A 20,567-nucleotide genomic window follows, 5' to 3' on the forward strand; every position below is an offset into this window, starting at 1 on the left:
TAACAAAGTGTTTGAGCTATTGCTGATGTTATTATTATAATTAAAATAATGTTCTTTGTTTTCAGGGCTGGTTCGCTGGAAGAAATCTTGCAGTTTCTCAAGTCACAACAAAATATTTCTTATGGGTTGATGATGACTTTCTTTTTACTGAAAAGACAAAAATAGAAAACTTTATTACAGTGCTTGAGGAATCAGATTTGGATGTGGTAAGGAAATCAATATTTGTAATTTTAAGTTAAAACCAAGGAACTGCCAGTTTTCCTTCTCTTTCATGACCTGTGTCACAACTGTTCATTTCTGGAGCTATATCTATCCATCCATCGTTGCTTTGGACTCCAACAGTGCAAATACTCTCACAAATATAATTAATTAAGGGGAGAAAGATGAAATGTAACAGTTCAGAGTATTGTTTGTTTGTTTTTAAAGAATTAAGGGAGAATTCTGGCCCAATTACTGTGTCCATTTTCAGTTATAGCAGTTATTTTCTTGAATAAAAATAGTTTTGACATACTGTTCAGGGATAATTCTCATATTTGGTTATGATGCTATCTCTTTCATGAATACTGAACATAAATACCAGATAATCTCTTTTTTCTTTATCATGAAACCCTACACTATTGATATACAATTATTTCTGATCTGTCTAGAGCAGATAAAGTAACTCTATATGTCTGTATGACTTAAAAAGAAGTTACAAGTAAATGCAAACTGATAACTTTGATAAATTGCTCATCTTACTTTTAAATGTATTTAGAATTATGCTAATGAAAATATTGACAAGAAAGTTATCACACAAGAAAAGAAATAAAGAGGTGGTAACTTTGTGAATAAACTTTTTATATGAATCATATATTAATGGATTTGTTAATTAACAGGATGGCTAACAGGGAGACTGCACAGGAAATAACAACAGTTCTATGAGTTGGTTCTGTCAAAAAGTTACAACTAACAGCAGCAGCATATTCTTTTTCAAAAAATGTATCCTATTAGTGCACTTAAGAAAGTGAATATGGTGTGTTATGTGTATGAAGAACTGGTGAAAACCCTGCCACCAGATGTAATGTAAATGCTGTTACATAGTTATTTCAATGAACAACTCACAAAATACAAACTTGGCACTAAGAGCATACAGAGAATATGCATTACTGTCCCAGGTACGGGTCTTTAGCCTCCACATTCAAATTTGACTCTGCACTCTGCTCACTTACTGAGCCACACCACTCTCTCTCTGAGCCAGTGTCTCCCATCTCCCCTCAAGCCATGGTAACTGTCTTTCACACAAAGTATTAGTTTTCACATACACATAAATGCACAAATGCATGTACAGGGAAGGCTGTTGAACTATCCAGTTCCCCACAGCTTTCTTCCTGGCCCTCGTCCTGGAACCAGCTTCTGAATTATCCAGTACTTCACAACTTCTTTCCTTGTCCTGGTACTGCCATAACCCTCAGCGAAGTCAAGGACTTCCAGTTACTTGTCTGCTCTTATTTTGCTAATTGATATCACTTCCACAAGTAGTGAGCTGAACCAGTTTCAAAGAAGTGGCCCTACACTTTGTCATTCCTCAGTATAAATGGTTACCCTCTTCTGGCATGCAATAAATAAATAACATCCAAAATAGCTTTAAGATAATAAAATGAATTTGATTTAAATAATGAAAAAATAGCAAAATTAAAGAGTAAAATATACATAAATTTTCACAAAAGGAAAATTAAAATAAAGTGCCATAGACGTAGAACACGTACAGAAAATCTATATCTAGCTATCTAAATTGCTAAGCTAACTGCTAAAAGAAGCACTGTAACTTGAAAATAAATAGCTAATTTGCACAGAAAAGATGTATCTGCTTCAACATTTCAGTAATAATTATATAACTAAAGATCTTTTGTGACTTCATTGGTGGTAGGAGACTAGTTATAAATCAACTAGCCCCTCAGCCAACACAACAGTCAGAATTTGTCAAAACATCCACACACCTTTTCTTGAATTTAATCCCAATTGGGTCTTAAAAAGTTCCAATGACCATTGCATTCCAATGCTGATTCATCATTGCCTGTTTTCTTAGAAGTTGCCATCCTGTTTAGAACTAGCCCTTCCCCAATCTGTCTTTTCACAACTGGACAAAAAAGTGTTTATTTGGAGAACATACATTGCAAATAAGCATTCCAGAAACAGAACAGAAAATAAAACATACAAAAAAAGAATACATTTTGCTCCTTTCAGCCTGGCATAAGCACATTTCATAGACATTCCCTTTTAACCTGGCACCTCCTCTGGCTTCACAATGTGATTGTAAGAAGTCTAATCAAATACAAATTATACATAAAATAAAATAACATTTTTAAATTAGGTAGTGCACTCTATAAAGAAATTAACTAAGTATACTGTGTTTTTACCTGGGTTGCATTCCCTCTATATTCTCCACTAAGGTGCTCTTTGCACATTAACCTAGGACTCGCTCAGGACACTGGTTCCTCCTATCAACGGCTACCTCAAGACTGAAAGAAACTTTGACCTCAAATCGACCCTGTGTTTTTGCCTGGGTTGCATTCCCTCTATATTCTCCACTAAGGTGCTCTTTGCACATTAACCTAGGACTCGCTCAGGACACTGGTTCCTCCTATCAACGGCTACCTCAAGACTGAAAGAAAGTATGTCCAGCTAGTCATTCAGCATTATGTTTTAACCTACTGTAACTGTTAAGCCATTAGACTGCCACTACCTAAGCAGCCAGCAGCTACCCTTTCCCCTTATTCCTCCATTACTACCACATATACTCCTTGGATAGCTACCTAGATTATCCTTTCTCCCCCTTATTCACAGCTCTCACCTGGAAGCTGCCCTATTTGTTATTTGCACTTCCACAGTTGCCCACTAGATGTCACCCTCCCCTCATCCCTATCTGGGATACTAGTTTTTCTTTTCCCTACTACATTTTAATTCTTACCTTCTTAACCTACTCCCTTTCCTCCTTCCAATACCCTGTCTTATCCTCGCCTCCTAGGCTACCTTCTCTTGCCTTGACTCCCCTTGCCTTCTCAGATACTTTTTCCCTTCTCCTCTGGTCTACTGTGTGTGCCCCGCTTCGCTCCCCACCCTACCCCCATATCCCACCCACCCCTAGGGGTCCTACCTTTATCTCTCCTCTAGACACACCCCCTTCTTTTCTACCCTATCACAACCTCACATATTATACACTAGCCACAACTCACAAACACACTTACATAATTATAACAAACCCCACTTCTCTATCACTTACACACCTAACACACTATAACACCTTCTTTATACCTTTCTTTTCTACAGTACCTCCATCCTAGAATATCACACTGACTCACAACTACCTCTTTAAAACTTCCACTATGCCCCAGTTACAAATGAAACTTCCTGTCTCCTTCTTATTAGTAGTCTTTCTCATAACCACCTACTTCCTAACCTCCTATGAACACTCCCTAACTGCTTCCTTCTCACTTCCCTCTAAACATACCAGTACACCTGTTACATCCCTACCCCCTTCCATCTTACATTCCACTTCTCAATCCACATACCTACTTCCCAAATACCATAGGGTTCTACACTGCAAACTACTACAAACTAAAGGAAAGAAAATATTTGACACAATTATAAAACATACACCTGAAAACTATCTTATAATCCTCCATCTACTACAAGATGGAGACATTCAACCCAACCCAGGCCCTCTAAACTCCAACAAAACATACACAACTCACATCAAACCTCTCTCTCCCTCATCCACTGCATCCTCTGACTTATTATCTTTAGCCCATCTCAACATACGTAGTATCTGCAACAAAATCAGTCAACTGCATGCCCTTCTAGAAGTAAACAACTTTGACATCCTTTGCTTATCAGAAACCTGGCTAAAGCCCTCTATTAAAGACATTGAAATTACCCCACCTGGATATAGCATTCTCAGATCTGATCGTACCTCCAAAAAAGGAGGTGGAGTAGCTATTCTTTATAAAACACAACTAAAGCTTACTCTTCTGGACCTTACCCTTAACTAAAAAATTAATGCCGAAATAATTGGTTCCAAAATACAAATTAACAACACTAAATCTATAAACATCATCTGTGCATACCTCCCCCCTGGAAATAATATCCCCATCTTAGAACAACTTCTCGAACACCTCTCTATAAACCTCCCTCAAGAAACACTATTTCTTGGGGACTTTAACATCGACTGGAATTCTTGTAGCAATGCTAACCCCACCTCCCACATAAATCTTTTTGGTTTCAAACAACTTATTGACAGTCCAACTAGAATAAATAATAAAAGTAACAAAGAAACCACCTTAGATTGGATTCTTACAAACTCCCCCCTACAAAACTACCAAACTGGTATCCTTCCAGAAGATCTTAGTGATCACTCACTTACTTATGTTATTAGGGCCAAAACTAAGCTAAACCTACCTACCTCACATAAAACAATATATTCAAAAACACTTTAATCCTGAAGGATTCCTAACAGACCTGTCACAATACAACTGGACCCCTCTCAAATATCTCTCACTCGACAATGCTGTTGAACACTTCAACTCAGCATTCCTGACCATCCTGAATCAACATGCCCCAAAACGTATCATTAGAACAAAGACCAAAATAGCACCCTGGCTAACTTCTAATACCAAACAAACAATTATACTTAGAAATAAATCATGGAAAAATGGCGGTCCTCCAGAAACCCAAACGATCACCGTATCTTCAAAGAACTCAGAAACAAAACCAAAAAACCTATACTTGCAGATAAAAAAAATTATTACCTTGAACTACAACAATCAACCAAAAAAGAGCCAAAAAAGTTTTGGTCCACTATCAATAATCTTCTTACCCCAGGCAAAGTAGTTACACCAAACCCACAAAACTTAGATCCTGACAACCCCTCTTTAATAGCCAATAACTTCAACACCTTCTTTACCACTTCCATACAAAATCTAGCTAACCACTTAACCCCTGATTCCTCCCAACTGCTCTTAAATAACAGTGACAACTGCCTTCCACCCCTGCAACTTCAACCCATACCAACCTCCTACATACAATCTCTTTTACAAAAACTTAAATCTACTACACCCTCAGCTGATAACCTTCCAGCTGAATTTCTTCAAATAGCAGCCAAAGCTATCGCCTACCCTGTCTCCATCCTCATAAACAGATCCATAAAAGAAAGTACTTTTCCCTCAATCTGGAAAATATCTCATATCATACCCCTACACAAAGGAGGCAAAGCCACAGACCTTTCAAACTTTCGTCCTATAGCACTATTATCTCCTCTAGCTAAAATCATGGAAAATGCATACACAAACAACTACTCACCCATCTCCTTCAAAATAATCTACTTGCAGATACTCAACATGGATTTAGACCTTCACATAGTACTACCACTGCTCTACTTTCCTTTTCCAACACCATCAACTGTAATCGTAACAACAACAAACTAACCTCTTCTCTTTTCCTAGACCTATCAAAAGCCTTCGACATGGTCAACCACTCACTTCTACTACACATATTAAAATCCCTTGCTTTGGATACCTCCTCCTTAACCTGGTTCTCTTCTTATCTCGAAAACAGGCAACAAGCAGTACTCTGGAAAAATTGTCTATCTTCACTACTACCTATCTCTTTAGGAGTCCCACAAGGATCCATACTAGGCCCCTCCTATTCTCTATCTTTATTAATGACCTCCAAGCATCTATCCAAAACACTACATGTATACAATATGCAGATGATTCCACAATTATTTGCACAGCCTCCACTCAATCTGAACTCCACTCACTCACACAAGCTACCTTTTCTATCGTCGAAGACTGGTTCTCAAAAAGATGTCTTCTCCTCAATTCCAAGAAAACAAAACTACTACTTTTCTCACCTACACACAAATCTACACAACTTAACTTCTCTATTACTGCAGGTGACAACTCCCTCATCTCCCCAGACTTATCAACCAAACTACTTGGTGTTACTATTGATAATAATCTAAGCTATGATTACCATATCAACAACACCATAAAAGCACTCAATAAAAAAATTGGCACACTATACAGAATCAAACCCTACCTAACACCTGAAGCACGGACCACCTTAGCACAAACACATCTCATCTCGACCCTATTGTATGCCTCCTCTATCTACACTAACCTCTCAAAAAGTAACCTAAAGAAACTTACGGCATCCTACCACAATATAGCTCGCTTTGCCACAGCATCCCAGTATAGAACACACCACTGTCTAAACTTAAAACAATTACACTGGTTGGAACTTCCCAGCAAGACTATATATCAACAACTCCTAATAACACATAACATATTATATCAACCATCTAAAACACCAGCTCTCACTAATCTTCTGAGCCCTTATAATAACCTGAAACAACTACGTTCTGCAGAAAAGCTTCAAGTCAAAACAACTCGAATCACCAATTCTGCAGGTAACTGCCTTTTTCCCAACGCAGTAGGCAAAATATGGAATAACCTCCCATCCCACATTACCTCAATAGGCTCCTTTGATCTTTTTAAAAAACAACTTCTTGCACATCTTACAAACTTCTGGCTCTGCTCTTGTACCAATCCCGACTGAGAAACCTAATACCTTCTACTATCATTCTTCCTCACTTCTCAACTACAATCCTTCTCTGTGTTCTCAAACATCCTAATGACTCTACAGTTTCTACTGTTCTCAAAAAAAAAAAAAAAAAAAAAATTATATATTGTATATACACTAATATGTATGCAATGATTTGTATGGAGTGTAGTTCTAGATATAATCAATGTCTCTTATGTCGTAAATAGTATTCTATGTGTTTTATTTTTTTCTTGATCCAGACTAATAACTATCCATGGTAACTTAATATCTGTTAAAGGATCTCATAGTTAATCTTCAATTTTGTATAACCTTTGTTTTAATTCTGTGGAGCTTTTCTCCCCGGGCCTCCACTGAAAATGGAAATTATCCAGCTGGACTAGCCCGGTCAACAAATGTAAAATAAAAAATAAATAAAATAATAAAATAATACTGTATAACAAAGTATAATGTAATTTTAGATTTACTGAACTATTATGTGCAAAAAACATTCATGTTAAAACTGATTGCCTTGCTGTTGATAGAATAACACCATGAATCTTTAATAGTAGAATTCCAACTCTTGTACTACAGATTCTACAAAAGGGTTTTGTGACTCTTCAAACTGGGAATTGTGAATGCCATGTCACAGCACGGAGAAGTTTTACTTTGGCAGTGAATGCCAAAAATAAAACTTTCAAAGTAATGAATTTTCCCATAGTAGACAATGGAGCTAGTTCCATCATGTCAGAACTTGTACTGTAGATCTTATCTTTTGTATAGCCCAAATGCTTGTATTACTATTTCTCAACAAATGGCTAAAATGAAATACAAAGAAGTATAGCATTGTTTTAATTGGCAAACAACTCTTTCCATCAAACATGGCATCCCTAATTCTCCTCTCCAAAATGAAAGTGTAGATAGGATCTGGGAACTTAGGTCAATAATTTCATCTAATTTGACCATCATGTATCTAAAGTAATCAGAAAATGATTCTGTCTAGCACAGCTAGTATTTAAAGGCATATCACCCTGGTCAAAATAATTATAGAATTCAGTCCTCCCTTTGAGATCAACCCATTTAGACAAAACTGGAAATTCAAAAGGCTCCAGAAGTTCCTAACCAAGAAAATCACTGGACTAAAGACACTGAGCTTCCAAGAAAGGCTCAAAGTGCTATCATGGGGGGGCTATATCTTCCATTCTGAATTATTAGGGACCCCCATCCACCTTGATCTCCTGCATCTCATCAAATCAAAATGGTATGCTAACACCAGAACAAAACACCCAAATCTCTGCCAATAGGTAAATAAATTGTATCATTTTATTGAGTAGTAATAGCCTGTACCTAACTCATCTGTAAAACAGGCCTCCTGTACATGTTAAACAGTGAGACATCTTCATGTCCATCACATCTAACATCGATGACTGAATGGGTAGCCATATATTTTTCTCTGGAATGACCTGTTTTGCCTTCTTGAGAAGTCAGTTCAGTATGAGTGGGTGTTGGCAAGCTGAATATAAAAAACAAAATAAAAAGGACCAAACGAGCACTGCAACAAACATTTTAATAGAATAAATAAAATAAAATAAAATATTTGCAGTACTGGTTTGGTCCTTTTTCATTTTGTTTGTTTATATGAAGCCGAATATAACTTTTTTCACTTAACTGTATTGTAACTCCTATGAACCCATGAAATTTAATTAGAGCTGTACTGAGGCAGATGTGATGTGAAACAAGGATGGGGAACATAACTTACTTACAGAATAGTGTATATTGTAAGTTCTTTTCTTTGTACTCTGGGGACGCTTTAAATCTTATTTAAAAAAAAAAACCTCAGATTGCACTGCAGTAGTGCTGTACCTGAGCATGTTATCCTTGTATTTGTGGTTAGAGGCTTGCATGCATGACATTCCAGTGGGCAGAGGCAAAATTTGTGATTGGTGTACCATTACAGTATTTTGATGCCCTCCACAATTCAACTGCAATCATTTGGAATTCAGAGGTGCTAATGCCCCTGATTTTCTCAATTACCATCAGCCGGTAATGTCAGTCATTAGAGTTTCATATTAACTTTTTTAAGAAACTTAGAGTACCATTTAGAAATCATCCCAATTTTGTGAATTTGTAACCCCCTGTAAACCCCCCTCCACCATTTCTGTTTTTGGCCAGAACTCTTGAGCAGAAACATTGACAGATACGGATCCTGATCAGTTTGTTAGACAAAATAAAAGAAAGTCAAAGGATAGTTCATTGTAAGCCTTGTACAATAATTAAATCAATACAGACTTGCAACTGAGATATAATAAATTGTAGAATGCAAAGACTATCTGAGTAAGAAGGAGCGCTCACTAAACAGTGAAGTGAAAGCAGTTTAAGATTTCAGCATTGTGGGTGGGGGGGATGAAACTAGAACACTGTAACAAATGTATAGAAATATGACATTAACTGATAAGTGATTTCAAGATTCAGCACCACAACAGTAATCAAAGTAAAGTGCAGTTCCAGTCTTTTGTGAAACATGTGTATGTCACTTCTCTTCACTTGTATTCACTTCCTTTCCTTTCCTGCTTGCTTTTATCAGTACATTTATCAGTATGTTTCTTAGGTCAGCACTAGCATTGTTTCTACCCATACTGCCATTTCTCTTATAATAGGATCCTGGAAACATGGAAATATTTCTTTGTTTGTTTACTTAATGAACAGGCTGACCCACATATCCTTTCATCCACAGCCTAATGTCAAAGAACGACAGATTAACAGGACCAATTCTACAACCAGGCAAGGCAGTTGAAGACAATTATATACATATTCTTTGTACAAAGGAATATTCACACTAAAGGAAATACTTGGCAAACTGGATATTTACATATGGGAGACACAGAACTAATATGCTTGCATAATATTCAAGTTGCATTGCATCATTTTAATTAATTAAGTATGTTTCTTGGTGTGTGTAAATGTATGTTTTATATATATATATATATATATATATATATATATATATATATATATATATATATTTACATATATGGGTCTACCTGAAAACACTGACATGCCAAAACACCGACAACGAGAACACCGACAGCAGAAGATAGACAATGGAGATGTCCGACAGTTGAAAAGCCCAATGCTGAGAACACCAACATGTTAAGGTAAGTGTGCAATAGTGACAGACGTTAGGGTTTGGGGCGGGTCAAGTGAGTTAGGGTTAGGGTGCGGGTAAGGTAAGCATGTGATAGTGACAGACTTTAGGGTTAGGAGTGGGTTAAGTGAGTTACGGTTAGTGCGCAGGTTAGGTGAGTGTGCGATAGTGATGGACCTTAGGGTTAGGGTTTGGGTTAAGGTTAGTGCATAGATAGTTGTGTATGTAAGATTTAGTGTAGGTTTGTAAGGTTTTTGGTGTGCTTGTGCTGTGTGTGTGTTTTTCGGAAAAAGTATTTGTTTTGTTTTGTTGATTGTCGGGATTGTGGTTTGTCGGGCATGTGAAGTTTCGTGCTTTTGAAGTGTCGGTTTTGTGGTGTAGGTTATCTCATTGTCGGTGTTTTGGCGTGTCGGTGTTTTTGGGTAGACCCATATATATAGATATATATATATAGATATATATATATAGATATTTATATATATATATATATAGACACACACACACACACACACACACACACACACACACACACAAACACACACACACATTTTATATATATATATATATATATATATATATATATATATATATATAGGGACAATTCACTAAATTAAATTGTTCATTCGTTGAAAGAGTGAACTGCCTGGGAAATTTAGTAAGAAAACTCATTAACAAATGCCGCAACAGAAGAAAGATTAAGTTCATTTGGATAAGGTGAGTGTGGACTTAAGATTTTAATACCAAAACTTTTGGAAATAAAAAAGTTTGCTATTAGGTGTAGGACTGTGTGTGCGTGTATGTTTGTGTGAGTTTGCGTGGGGTTAGAGCAAGGGCTAGGGAAGGAGATAAATTTAGAAATGTGTATATGTGTGTGTGTGTGTATGTGTGTGTGTGTGTGTGTGTGTGTGTGTGTGTGTGTGTGTGTGTGTGTGTGTGTGTGTGTGTGTGACTGTTTACATGCTGTTGTATCTAGTGTGTGTCTGCATTTCTTGTCAAGTGCTCATGTTATGGAAAGGGGGTTTCTAAGTTAAGGTGTAGGGTTTATATATATATATATATATATATATATATATATATATATATATATATAGATAGATATATATATATATATATATATATATACATAGATAGATATAGATATATACTGCATACTAGCAGAAATTGATTCCCCCATCCTTTTATTTTAATTAGATTTTATAAGTAGATATTACATTAGATAAACTTCAGTCTTGCATCATAAACAGCAACAAATAAACTTTTTCATCTACATGAGGTTAAATTATAGGTTCACAAGTAAATACTAGGTGGTCAATCGACAAACCGTTACAAGCTTAGCCAATAAATCTTGTTCAGAAATAATTCTCTCCAGTCTCAAGGAGTGAACATATGATAGAGTTGGGGGGGGGGGATTCAGGCTATCTCATATTACTTTCCTTGAAGATGGCAAGACTGCTACTTTGCCGGTATTTAGTAGAAGTTTGTACCAGAAGTGTGTGTGACATTAGTATATGAATCTATCATGCCAGTGAGTCTTACTTACCTATTGAGATTTACAGCTTTTAACGGGTTATTTGAAGAACAATTTGTACTGTGAAGGAATAAGTCACCAAGGTGGGTTGGTTCATTTATGGTTCAACAGGCTAGACACAGATCATCATGAGAGGTCTATAAGACACTGAGAGAGAGTGGGCATCTAGTCTATCCAACTGAGGGTTTTGAAGTCATTGATCTCAGGTATCTTAAGATGAGTGATGTATTTAAGCAAATAAAAGCAAACATGGGCATTCTATTCAATTATGGGTCTGATAAAAGATAAGTAAAGGGGAATTAAAGCATCTTTGAAGCTAGAATGTATGCCTTTAGAAATTCTATGAGACAGAGAGAAGGCCTTCTGAACTACTGCAAAAACATGGTGATAAAATGATAAGGACGTGTCATCTATATGTTATGATTTAGACTTTTTTTCATATTTAATATAGGCCACTGTCTTGGCACCAATTGTTAACATAGTATAACCCAAATTATACCAACTGTGAATCAGTGAAAGATCAAATAAGAACACCCAATTTATAGTTTATGTATATAGGTTCTGTCATATGGCTGCAAATGACATTCTTTTAAATTTCTCTTCATTCTTAAAAATGTTAACTGAAAGTAGAATTTTAAGTGTAATTTTAAGTGATGGAGTTTTTGCCACTACTCATTTCATTATTAATCATATCAAATGATTTTGCACTTGGAGAAAAAGGAAATGTGCCTGATTAGTAAAGAATGTATTTTATATAGATGTTTGCGCTCTTAATGATTTTAACCAATCGAGTGGCCTCCAAAAGACATGAGTGAATGGGCATGCCTTCGCTAAGGTTGGGCGTCGGGCTGGCAACTCGACACCATAAAAAATATACTGCCAATCATTAACGGACCGGAGGTCCGCTGTGGTGACCCCTAACCGGGAAAAGCCAAAAAGACAAACAACAACTGTACTTTTGTTATGTATTGCCAATCAACCTATGTATATGTTATACTTCAGAAGGAAACAAAAGGCTTACTACCTGACATTAAAAAGTCACTGTGGAGGTTACACTCCAAAGACACCTTAACAAATTTGTTAATCCAATTTTAGATGCAGTTATAAATGAATATACAATGTGTAAGTTTGGGAATTTGGAACTAAAACTCATTTTCAGTGTAATTAAATTTCTGTGTGTGCTCTTGAGACATAGAGCAATCATTTGAGGATTTAACATCAGCCATAGCATCAGGCTATAACTTTATAGTAATTATGCATTTACAGAATTCATACTGCTAATTCCATAATTTATGTTTTGATGTTATACAACTCAGTTTGCTATATTTCTGTCTGAGTCTTCACCCATGGCTCTTAACTGCACAAAATGACATAAATGTGAAATGTGCATTTTGTGAAAGATCATTCAATGTTCTATGAGAAGCTAATTTACTTGCTGTATTAATAAAAAAAATGAAGTTATAGCTCACCTCTTCCTCCTTTCCTGACTGCAGTGTTTTCCTCTATTGCAACTATGATTAATATTAATTTCATTTATTTTGCAGAATTGCATTAAATGTTACTGCAGTACATTTCCTTGCTGGTTTTTGAAAAACAAGTACTGATATTGTTTAGCTTTAAACAAAATGTGAAATTACCACATGAGTTTTAATACTAACAACATTTAATCTCATTTGACATAGGTTGGAGGTGTGGTTGATGATGGCCGTTTTATGTTTAAACTCCTATTTGAAAAAGGAAACGATGAAGAAGGAGACTGTTTACATTGGAGGCATGGTGCATTTCATCCATTAGAAAAATTTCCTAATTGTGCTGTGACAAGTGTGGTGACAAATTTCTTTTTAGCCCGAACAGACCAGGCAAGAAGAGTTGGCTTTGATCCTAAGCATGCACGAGTGGCACACCCAGGTACTTAGATAATATCCAGTCATTTCTGTTTTTTGTACTAATTACCAAAGTCTTGTAATAACTGTCTTGTGTGGTTACTGTAATTTATTAAAATGCATGGAGTACAAAGTGAAAAAAACAAACATTTTGCTCAAAAGTGTAGCTGAAAATAGCAGAAGTAAACAACATACTGATGATGATTACTATATTCATAAAAGAAATGCTCTGTAAAGTAATTATTGGTCAAGCATTTGTGGCTATATCATAAACTGCTGAAGAAGACCGCAGAAAAAACGTCATATTAAAACAATTGTATTAATACCAAAAAGATGAACCATTATGCACTTTGCACAAAAGAGCACAACGAACAACATGGAGGTTGATCGCACAACCTTTGTTCTGAGGAAGTTCCTGTTTTTTGTTGGGATGAAAGCACTTAATAACTTTTTATTACTGAATATGTTTGCATTATTGTCCTGTGTCAATTCACCTGTAGTATTAAAGTGTGGGTTATGGGATCAACCTCTATGTTGTCTATGGGGCTTTTTTGTGCAGAGTGTGGATTGGTTGAACTGTAAAGCACTGCACAATCATCCTATTTTGTTTAATTAGAAAAAGTTTGAAATTTCAGCCCTCCCTCCACAAAAATTCATGCATTGCAGTATTTAGGATTATAGGAGGTTTCTAGGCTATTGACCTGGAGGTCATATCAAGTCTAGTCATTTCATCCCGATTTAATACCATAGATACTGTAGTCAATACCCATATTTAGTAATGACTGCCCATGTCCAGGAGGGTTGTGGGCACTATCCCTGGTAAGAATTTACAGTGCCACATTCACTTGACCAGGTTCTTTTTGAACAGTGTCATAGAGGTGTTCTGCTTCACATGAATTGGCAGCCTATTCCAAAGATGCGGAAGTCTCAGTGAGACAAATCTGTTCCTTCAGCACATCCTATTCAAGTTGCCAGCCATATTTAGGTCCCTGGAATGAGTATCTCTAGTCCTGTTTGATTTAGAGATGTGCACCCATTTCATAAGGTTTGGGTCAGAGATTGATCTTTAAGCCATAAGTCTCCCTTAAGATGTCTATATGATACTGAGTATAATGATATGGACTTTAGTCGGTCTGTGTAAGATCCTTGATCTTCTTTGTTAGAAACAACTGAGGTCTGTCCAATTACTGCAAGTGCTTTGTATGGTACATTCCAAAAGGGGCATTATACTCAATTATGGCTCTGATTAGTGATGAGTATAGAGAGGTTATAACCTCCTTTGCTCTAGATGTGATGCTTTTGCTAATCAAGTGTGCTCCATAGAAAGCCTTACTAACTACAGTAGACACATGGTGGTTAAAGTTAAGGTCACAGTCTACTTGTGATCTCAGATCCCTTACCACTTCATAGGTACATAGGGTATTGTTGCTAATTTGATAGTGTGAAGGGATATTGTTTTTTACTGAAGAGAATGATGAGGCATTTCTTTCATTTAGATTGAAGCCATGACTAAGACACCAGTAGTTGGTCTGCATAAGACCCTCCTGAAGTATACTGACATCATTTGGGGATTCGATAATTATACCCAGTTTGCAGTCATCTGCAAACTGGGTCAGCCACAGCCCCTTAGTTTTGGCCTGAACTTCTGAGAAGTGTACGCCAAACAGTAGGTGGACTAGTATTGACCCTTGTGACACCTCGCTGGTGACAGGTCTGCTGGTTGATGTGGAGTCACCCATTTTGATAGCGTGTGACCAGTTTGCAAGCCAATTGGCAACCATTCTAAAAACAAAAGGGTTTACATTCAGTTTGCTAAGTTTATTGGTAATGCCTGAGTGTGAGATTGTGTCAAAAGTCTTGGCCAAGTTGAGGTACTCTGTTTGCATAGATCTGCCCTTGTCAGTGGCCCTGGTCACATTTTCAAAGAAATCCACCAGGCTTAACAGGCAAGATCTGGTCCATGATGATATGTTCCATGGCCTTACAGATGCGGCTGGTCAGACTTATGTGTCTATAATTCCCTGAGTCTGTTGCTAAGCCACCTTTGTGGAGGGGAATAACTGTTGCTGTTCTCCATTCTGCAGGAACACAGCCTGTGGTTAGGCTGTGATTGAATAGCGCACTTATTAATGGTGAAGTTAGTTCATGTTTTAGTTTGTTTAGAAGACAGCCTGGGATACTGTTTCATCCCATAGATGCTGTGTTTTTTGCCTTAAACAAGGCTTTAATGACCTGCTCTTTGGATATGTAGGACAGTTGGGGATATTTGTGACAAGGTTTTGATATATTTGGAGTGGATAATGGAGTCAAATTTTCACCAAATCTGTCCACCAGCAGGTTTGCTATCTCTGCAGCATCAGTGTGATACCATTAGTCATTAGTTTGCACATGCTTGGGTTCTACCTTTTAGGCTGTATAAATAACTGTAAAAGGCCTTATGGTTATCCTTGACTGATTGCTAAGTTTTTCTCAAAGTTACCCTTAGAGGAGTTGACATGTCTTATTTGCCTGTTGAGGCTGAGGAGGGTGCTTTTCCATTTTTCTGGTCTTGCCTCAGTTTACTTAGTCAGCAGCTTTTTGCATTTGTTGTGGAGTTTGTTGATGCTGGTTATCTACCAGGGTGGCTTGTTTTTACCTGGGGCTCTGGCTTTGATTCTGTCTGGAACAGCCAAGTCTATAAACATATACAAGTGAATGTACAGGGTTTAGTGTAAGCTTTCATGTAGTTACCACTTCCAGCTGGGGTTGAGGCTTGGAATGCATTTATACCATCCCCTAGGAGGGTATAGTTTGCCTTAGTGAAGATTTTTAGTCTGACTTCACCCTCTGTGAGTTCTGGTATTAGTGCCAGTTTGAAGGCAACTGATATGTTGTCAAATTTAATTAATGAGGGTCCAGCAGTTGTGGTGGTGCATCTGTCTGTCATGTTAGTGAGGACCAGCTCTAGTATGTTTGCTCCTGTAGCTGGGGTTTGAACAATTTGTTCCAAGGCATTTTTGTTAACAAAGTCAAGGAGCTTTTGCACTAGTGAGTTAGGGCTAAAGTAAGTTTCCTATTTGATGGTGGGATAATTGAAATCCCCTATGATCAGAGTGTTTGGCAATATTTGGATTGACTCCAGCTTGGTCAAGCAGGCCTCATGTGCATCATGATCCATGGAGGGGGATTTATAACTAGCTATGACTTGAATGGGGTCTTACCTACAGTAACTCCATGGAGTTGTCCTGTCTAACTAGTCAGGAGGTTAATTTATCGCTAATATAAATCAAAACACCACCTCCCTTGGTTCTCACACATTCATTTTGTGGTCTGATTGTGTGGAAGGCATTATAGCCATACAAGGGCAGGGTACTGTCTGAGGCCTTGAACCAGGTTTCTGTGACTGCACAGACATCTACATCCTCCACTGATAGGAGTGCTTCCAGTGTAGGGTTGCCACCTCTCCAGGATTGCCCAGGATTCTCATGGATTTTTATAGCATCTCCCGTCTCCTGGAAGTAACTCAAAAAACTTTGAAATGTCCAGGAATAATGACATTACACTCTTGCTTAACTGGAACTCAAGCAACTGGCATTCACTCACATGTGATCACGCTCACTCTCTCCTGATCTCTCACACACACACACACACACACACACACACACACACACACACACACACACACACACACACACATTCACTTCCTCATTCATACTTGCATTCATTCACACATTGCACTGAGTCTCCCGATCTCACACACACACACACACACACACACACACACACACACACACACACACACACACACACACATACTTTTCGGTTTCTTTGACTTTGACTTTTATTTTACACTCGCTAAACAGCAAAAGTGTTGCTTAGCGAGTGTAAAATAATGGCTCCATCGTTCTCACTGTTCACGCTATTTCACACACACATATATTCTGCTTTTATGCATGCATTCACTCACACACAGCCAGCCAGACACATAAACACATCACTCACACACATACATAGCCCACAGTACTTGCAAAATACCTACAAAAAAGTAAAATTTGGGGGATGCACTGAAATCCTTTATTTAATAGCAGGAGTTATTACTGCTGTTAACTGTCTTCTCCTAGTTCCAGTTTTCATGGAGAAACCTCCGAGCCTTTTGCTGCAGGGATGTCACAAATGTAATTCTGCGATACTTCCGTGAAATTAGATTGTGGAGAACTTAATAAGAGGATGCTTGGGGTTACTGTGGAGATTGTCATGGTGGAGTATTGAGTTTGAAGGAAGATTAGGCATCTTGAGTGGCTTACTGAAACACTAATGTTCCCAAGTTAACATGACCACACAGCAAAATTATTCAAAGCTGGGTGGATAATTTTGGAAACATTTTAGTTGCAGTTACTTGGCTCACGCAGGTATGGCTACAAGAGTGTTAATTCTGCTGACAGAAATTCTTTATAGACATTCAAATGTGGAATATATTTCACTGTCCTAAATATATATTTTAAATTAATCTGTGCTTGAAGAGAGTTGTGTAGGATTGCCACTCGTCTGTTTTTTTTTCGGACTATCCAGAAATCAAATCAATTCTCCGATACTGCAGAAAACACTGTACAAAGTCTGATATTCTGTTTCAAAAAAGGAAACAGACTATCAGAGTTTGTTAAATCAGCTGATTTACTATGCTTTTTTACAGAAAAGCATAGTAAATCAGCCAAAAGCAGGCATCAGGAACAGAAAAAAGGGGGTTCCCCGTCAAGTGATGTCATGGTGATGTCACAAAATAGGTGGACTGTGGGCAGGGTAGAGTGCGGGAATGGGCAGTATTACAGGTGATGTGAGAGGTGTGGCCTTTCTCCAGTTTTAGCCACAACAAAAGGTGGCAACCCTATTCCAGGGTGTGCAGTTTTTGGTTTAAGCTCCTAGCATTTAGCAGCATAACCCATATTTTGTAATGATTGTCAATTTTCATGTCGGCCATTATAAAATTGCTAAAAACCTATCATAACTTTGTCAACATTCTGCCAGAGCAGTATTTACTTAGTGGGCCATTATTGGCCATTAGGAGACTGATATATTTTTCGTAATATCATTAATATCTGGACTATTGTATTACACAAGAATCTTGATGTTTTCTTTTTTTAATACGGAGAAGATACAGTTTTAGTAAATGTTAACTGTAGACATATTTTGGTCTTTATCTAAAATAAAATGGCAAAATATTAAGCTTGTAGCAGTAGCATACCTTTTGTAAAGGTATGTGAGAAATACTGCCAGTATAATAACAGAGAGACACAAAGAGAGCAGTCATCTGTAATAGTGGTTCCCTAGGTTCATTTAGGGGCATATGCACCACAGGACCAGTGCTAATTTTTATGGCTGAAAGAGAGATGAAATATTGACTACAACATTGTCTTCCATCTGAAGCCAAAGTCTTGCCTGAGAGAAACAAGAACATCCAGTGCAGCATATCTGTTGAGTCAGAACAAAGTGCATCCACTCATGCTGAGCCTGCAGAAGTATCTACCAAGCTTAATGGTCAAAATTAAATATGGCAAGTACCATACATCTCCTGAGAATATGGAAAGGGAAAATTAGGGCATAATTAAATTAAATCCTAAATCATTCACAATATACTGTTCATCATTTGTCACTGAAGACAACATAAAACAACTCGATGTTGGGAAAGGCAGGGAACAAAAAATATAAAAACAAGATGTGTGTAAGAACGAAATCATTATTATGCACAAGATGGATAAAAATATTTGGTAAATGCTGTGCTTTGGTTCACAGTGATTGTAGCTACATGTGATAATTCCCTGAACAAGTTCACTCAATTATACATTTAATGAGAACAAATTACACATTGGATGGAAGGCAGAAATTTCAACTATTAGGAAGCAGCTTGACAGATCATGTCTGACTCTTGCAAAAAAAAAAAAAAAAATCATCCTGTTTTGCATTTCTACTGAAGAATGGATGCCACTGACTCTGAATGTGATATAGAATTCCAGATTTGTGTTAATCTTATCAAATTAATCTTACCAAAAATAACATTACAGTTCCAGAAAGTAAAAGTTCTCACTTTAACTGAAGAATGGCAGACTGCAAGACTGCAAAGCCCCTGTAATCACGGATGAACAAGTAAAGACAGCACTCTTCAAAACCAAGAACACAGCATCCATGGGACCAGACAACATCCCAGGCTGCGTACTGCATGAACTACAGAACAAACTGGCACCCCACCTAAGTACCATGTTCAATCATAGCCTCACCTCAGGCTATGTGCCTACTGAATGGCGCACAGTGACGGTTATCCCACTCCACAAAAGAGGTGCCACCACAGAATCCGGAAACTACTGCCCCATTAGCCTGACGAGCCTGGTCCGCAAGGCCATGGAACATATCATCTTGGAGCTTATAAACAAAAACATAGGTAACCTCCAAACCTTGGACCCCACTCAGTTTGGGTTTGTAAAATGTAGATCATGTCTACTAAACCTGATTGACTTCTTTGAAGCAGTCACTAGAGCCATAGATGAGGGCAAGTTAGTGCACACAGCCTATCTTGACCTCGCCAAGGCTTTCAATACCATCCCCCACTGTGGAATTATAGATAATCTCACTAAACTGGGGATACATTCCTATGTCACAAGATGGGTGGCCAACTGGCTCACTGACAGAACCCACACAGTAAAAGTAGCCAACTCCAAGTCCAACTTCAGACCAGTGACGAGTGGAGTACCACAGGGTTCGGTCCGGCATCTTGTCCTGTTCGGCATCTACTTCTCTGAAGTGCAGGCCAACACAGAAGGTCTTTGGCTAACAAAGTTCGCAGATGACTGCAAACGGGGTGCCATAACATAATCACCTAATGATGTAGACATTCTACAAAAGGGCCTCACAGAGACAGATGCTTGGTGACAAAATCATGGCCTTAAGCTCAATTCCAAGAAGTGCATTGTCATCCCCTTTGGGAAAAACTCAGTACCCATAAACTACCACATAAGCGGTAGCTCACTAAACACTGAAAGTGTGATAAGAGACCTTGGGACACAGGTGTAGTCTTTCCTTTGATAACCACATCACCACAGTAGTCAGGAAATGCTTCTATGTGGCACACCTCATCACAAAAGGGTTCCCCTCTAGAAAAAAGGAGGTCATTGTTCCTCTCTACTCATCTCTCATCAGAGCCATTACAGAGTACAATGCCCTGTTTGGCATGTATCTCACAAGACACCTACAACAGTTGAAAAGGTCACAAAAATACCTCACTAAGAGGATTACTGGCCTCAAAGAGATGCCATACTCATACCGTCTCAAAAAACTCCACCTCTACTCCGTCACATATCGCCTACTCAGAGGCAATGTCTGCCTAACATACAAATGTATGTCAAACCCAGAGCTGTTGGACATGCTACACCTAAACAAATCCCAATCTCTCTGAATCACATGCTCCATT

At 37.8% G+C, this 20,567-nt stretch overlaps 1 protein-coding gene across 1 annotated transcript in view; it reads left to right on the forward strand.

Moving 5' to 3' along the window:
- The window catches only part of LOC122804215 (beta-1,4 N-acetylgalactosaminyltransferase 2-like), a 432,284-nt gene that overhangs the window by 363,036 nt on the left and 48,681 nt on the right, over nucleotides 1–20,567 (forward strand). Inside the window, exons 9-10 of the mRNA XM_044073916.1 lie at nucleotides 66–206; nucleotides 12,932–13,157. Coding sequence (XP_043929851.1) covers nucleotides 66–206; nucleotides 12,932–13,157 — 367 coding nt within the window. The remainder of the gene's footprint in view (nucleotides 1–65; nucleotides 207–12,931; nucleotides 13,158–20,567) is intronic.

Source organism: Protopterus annectens, chromosome 6.part0 (assembly GCF_019279795.1).
Source record: "Protopterus annectens isolate FY-2018-M chromosome 6.part0, PAN1.0, whole genome shotgun sequence".
In the NCBI taxonomy this organism is placed as follows: domain Eukaryota; kingdom Metazoa; phylum Chordata; order Ceratodontiformes; family Protopteridae; genus Protopterus; species Protopterus annectens.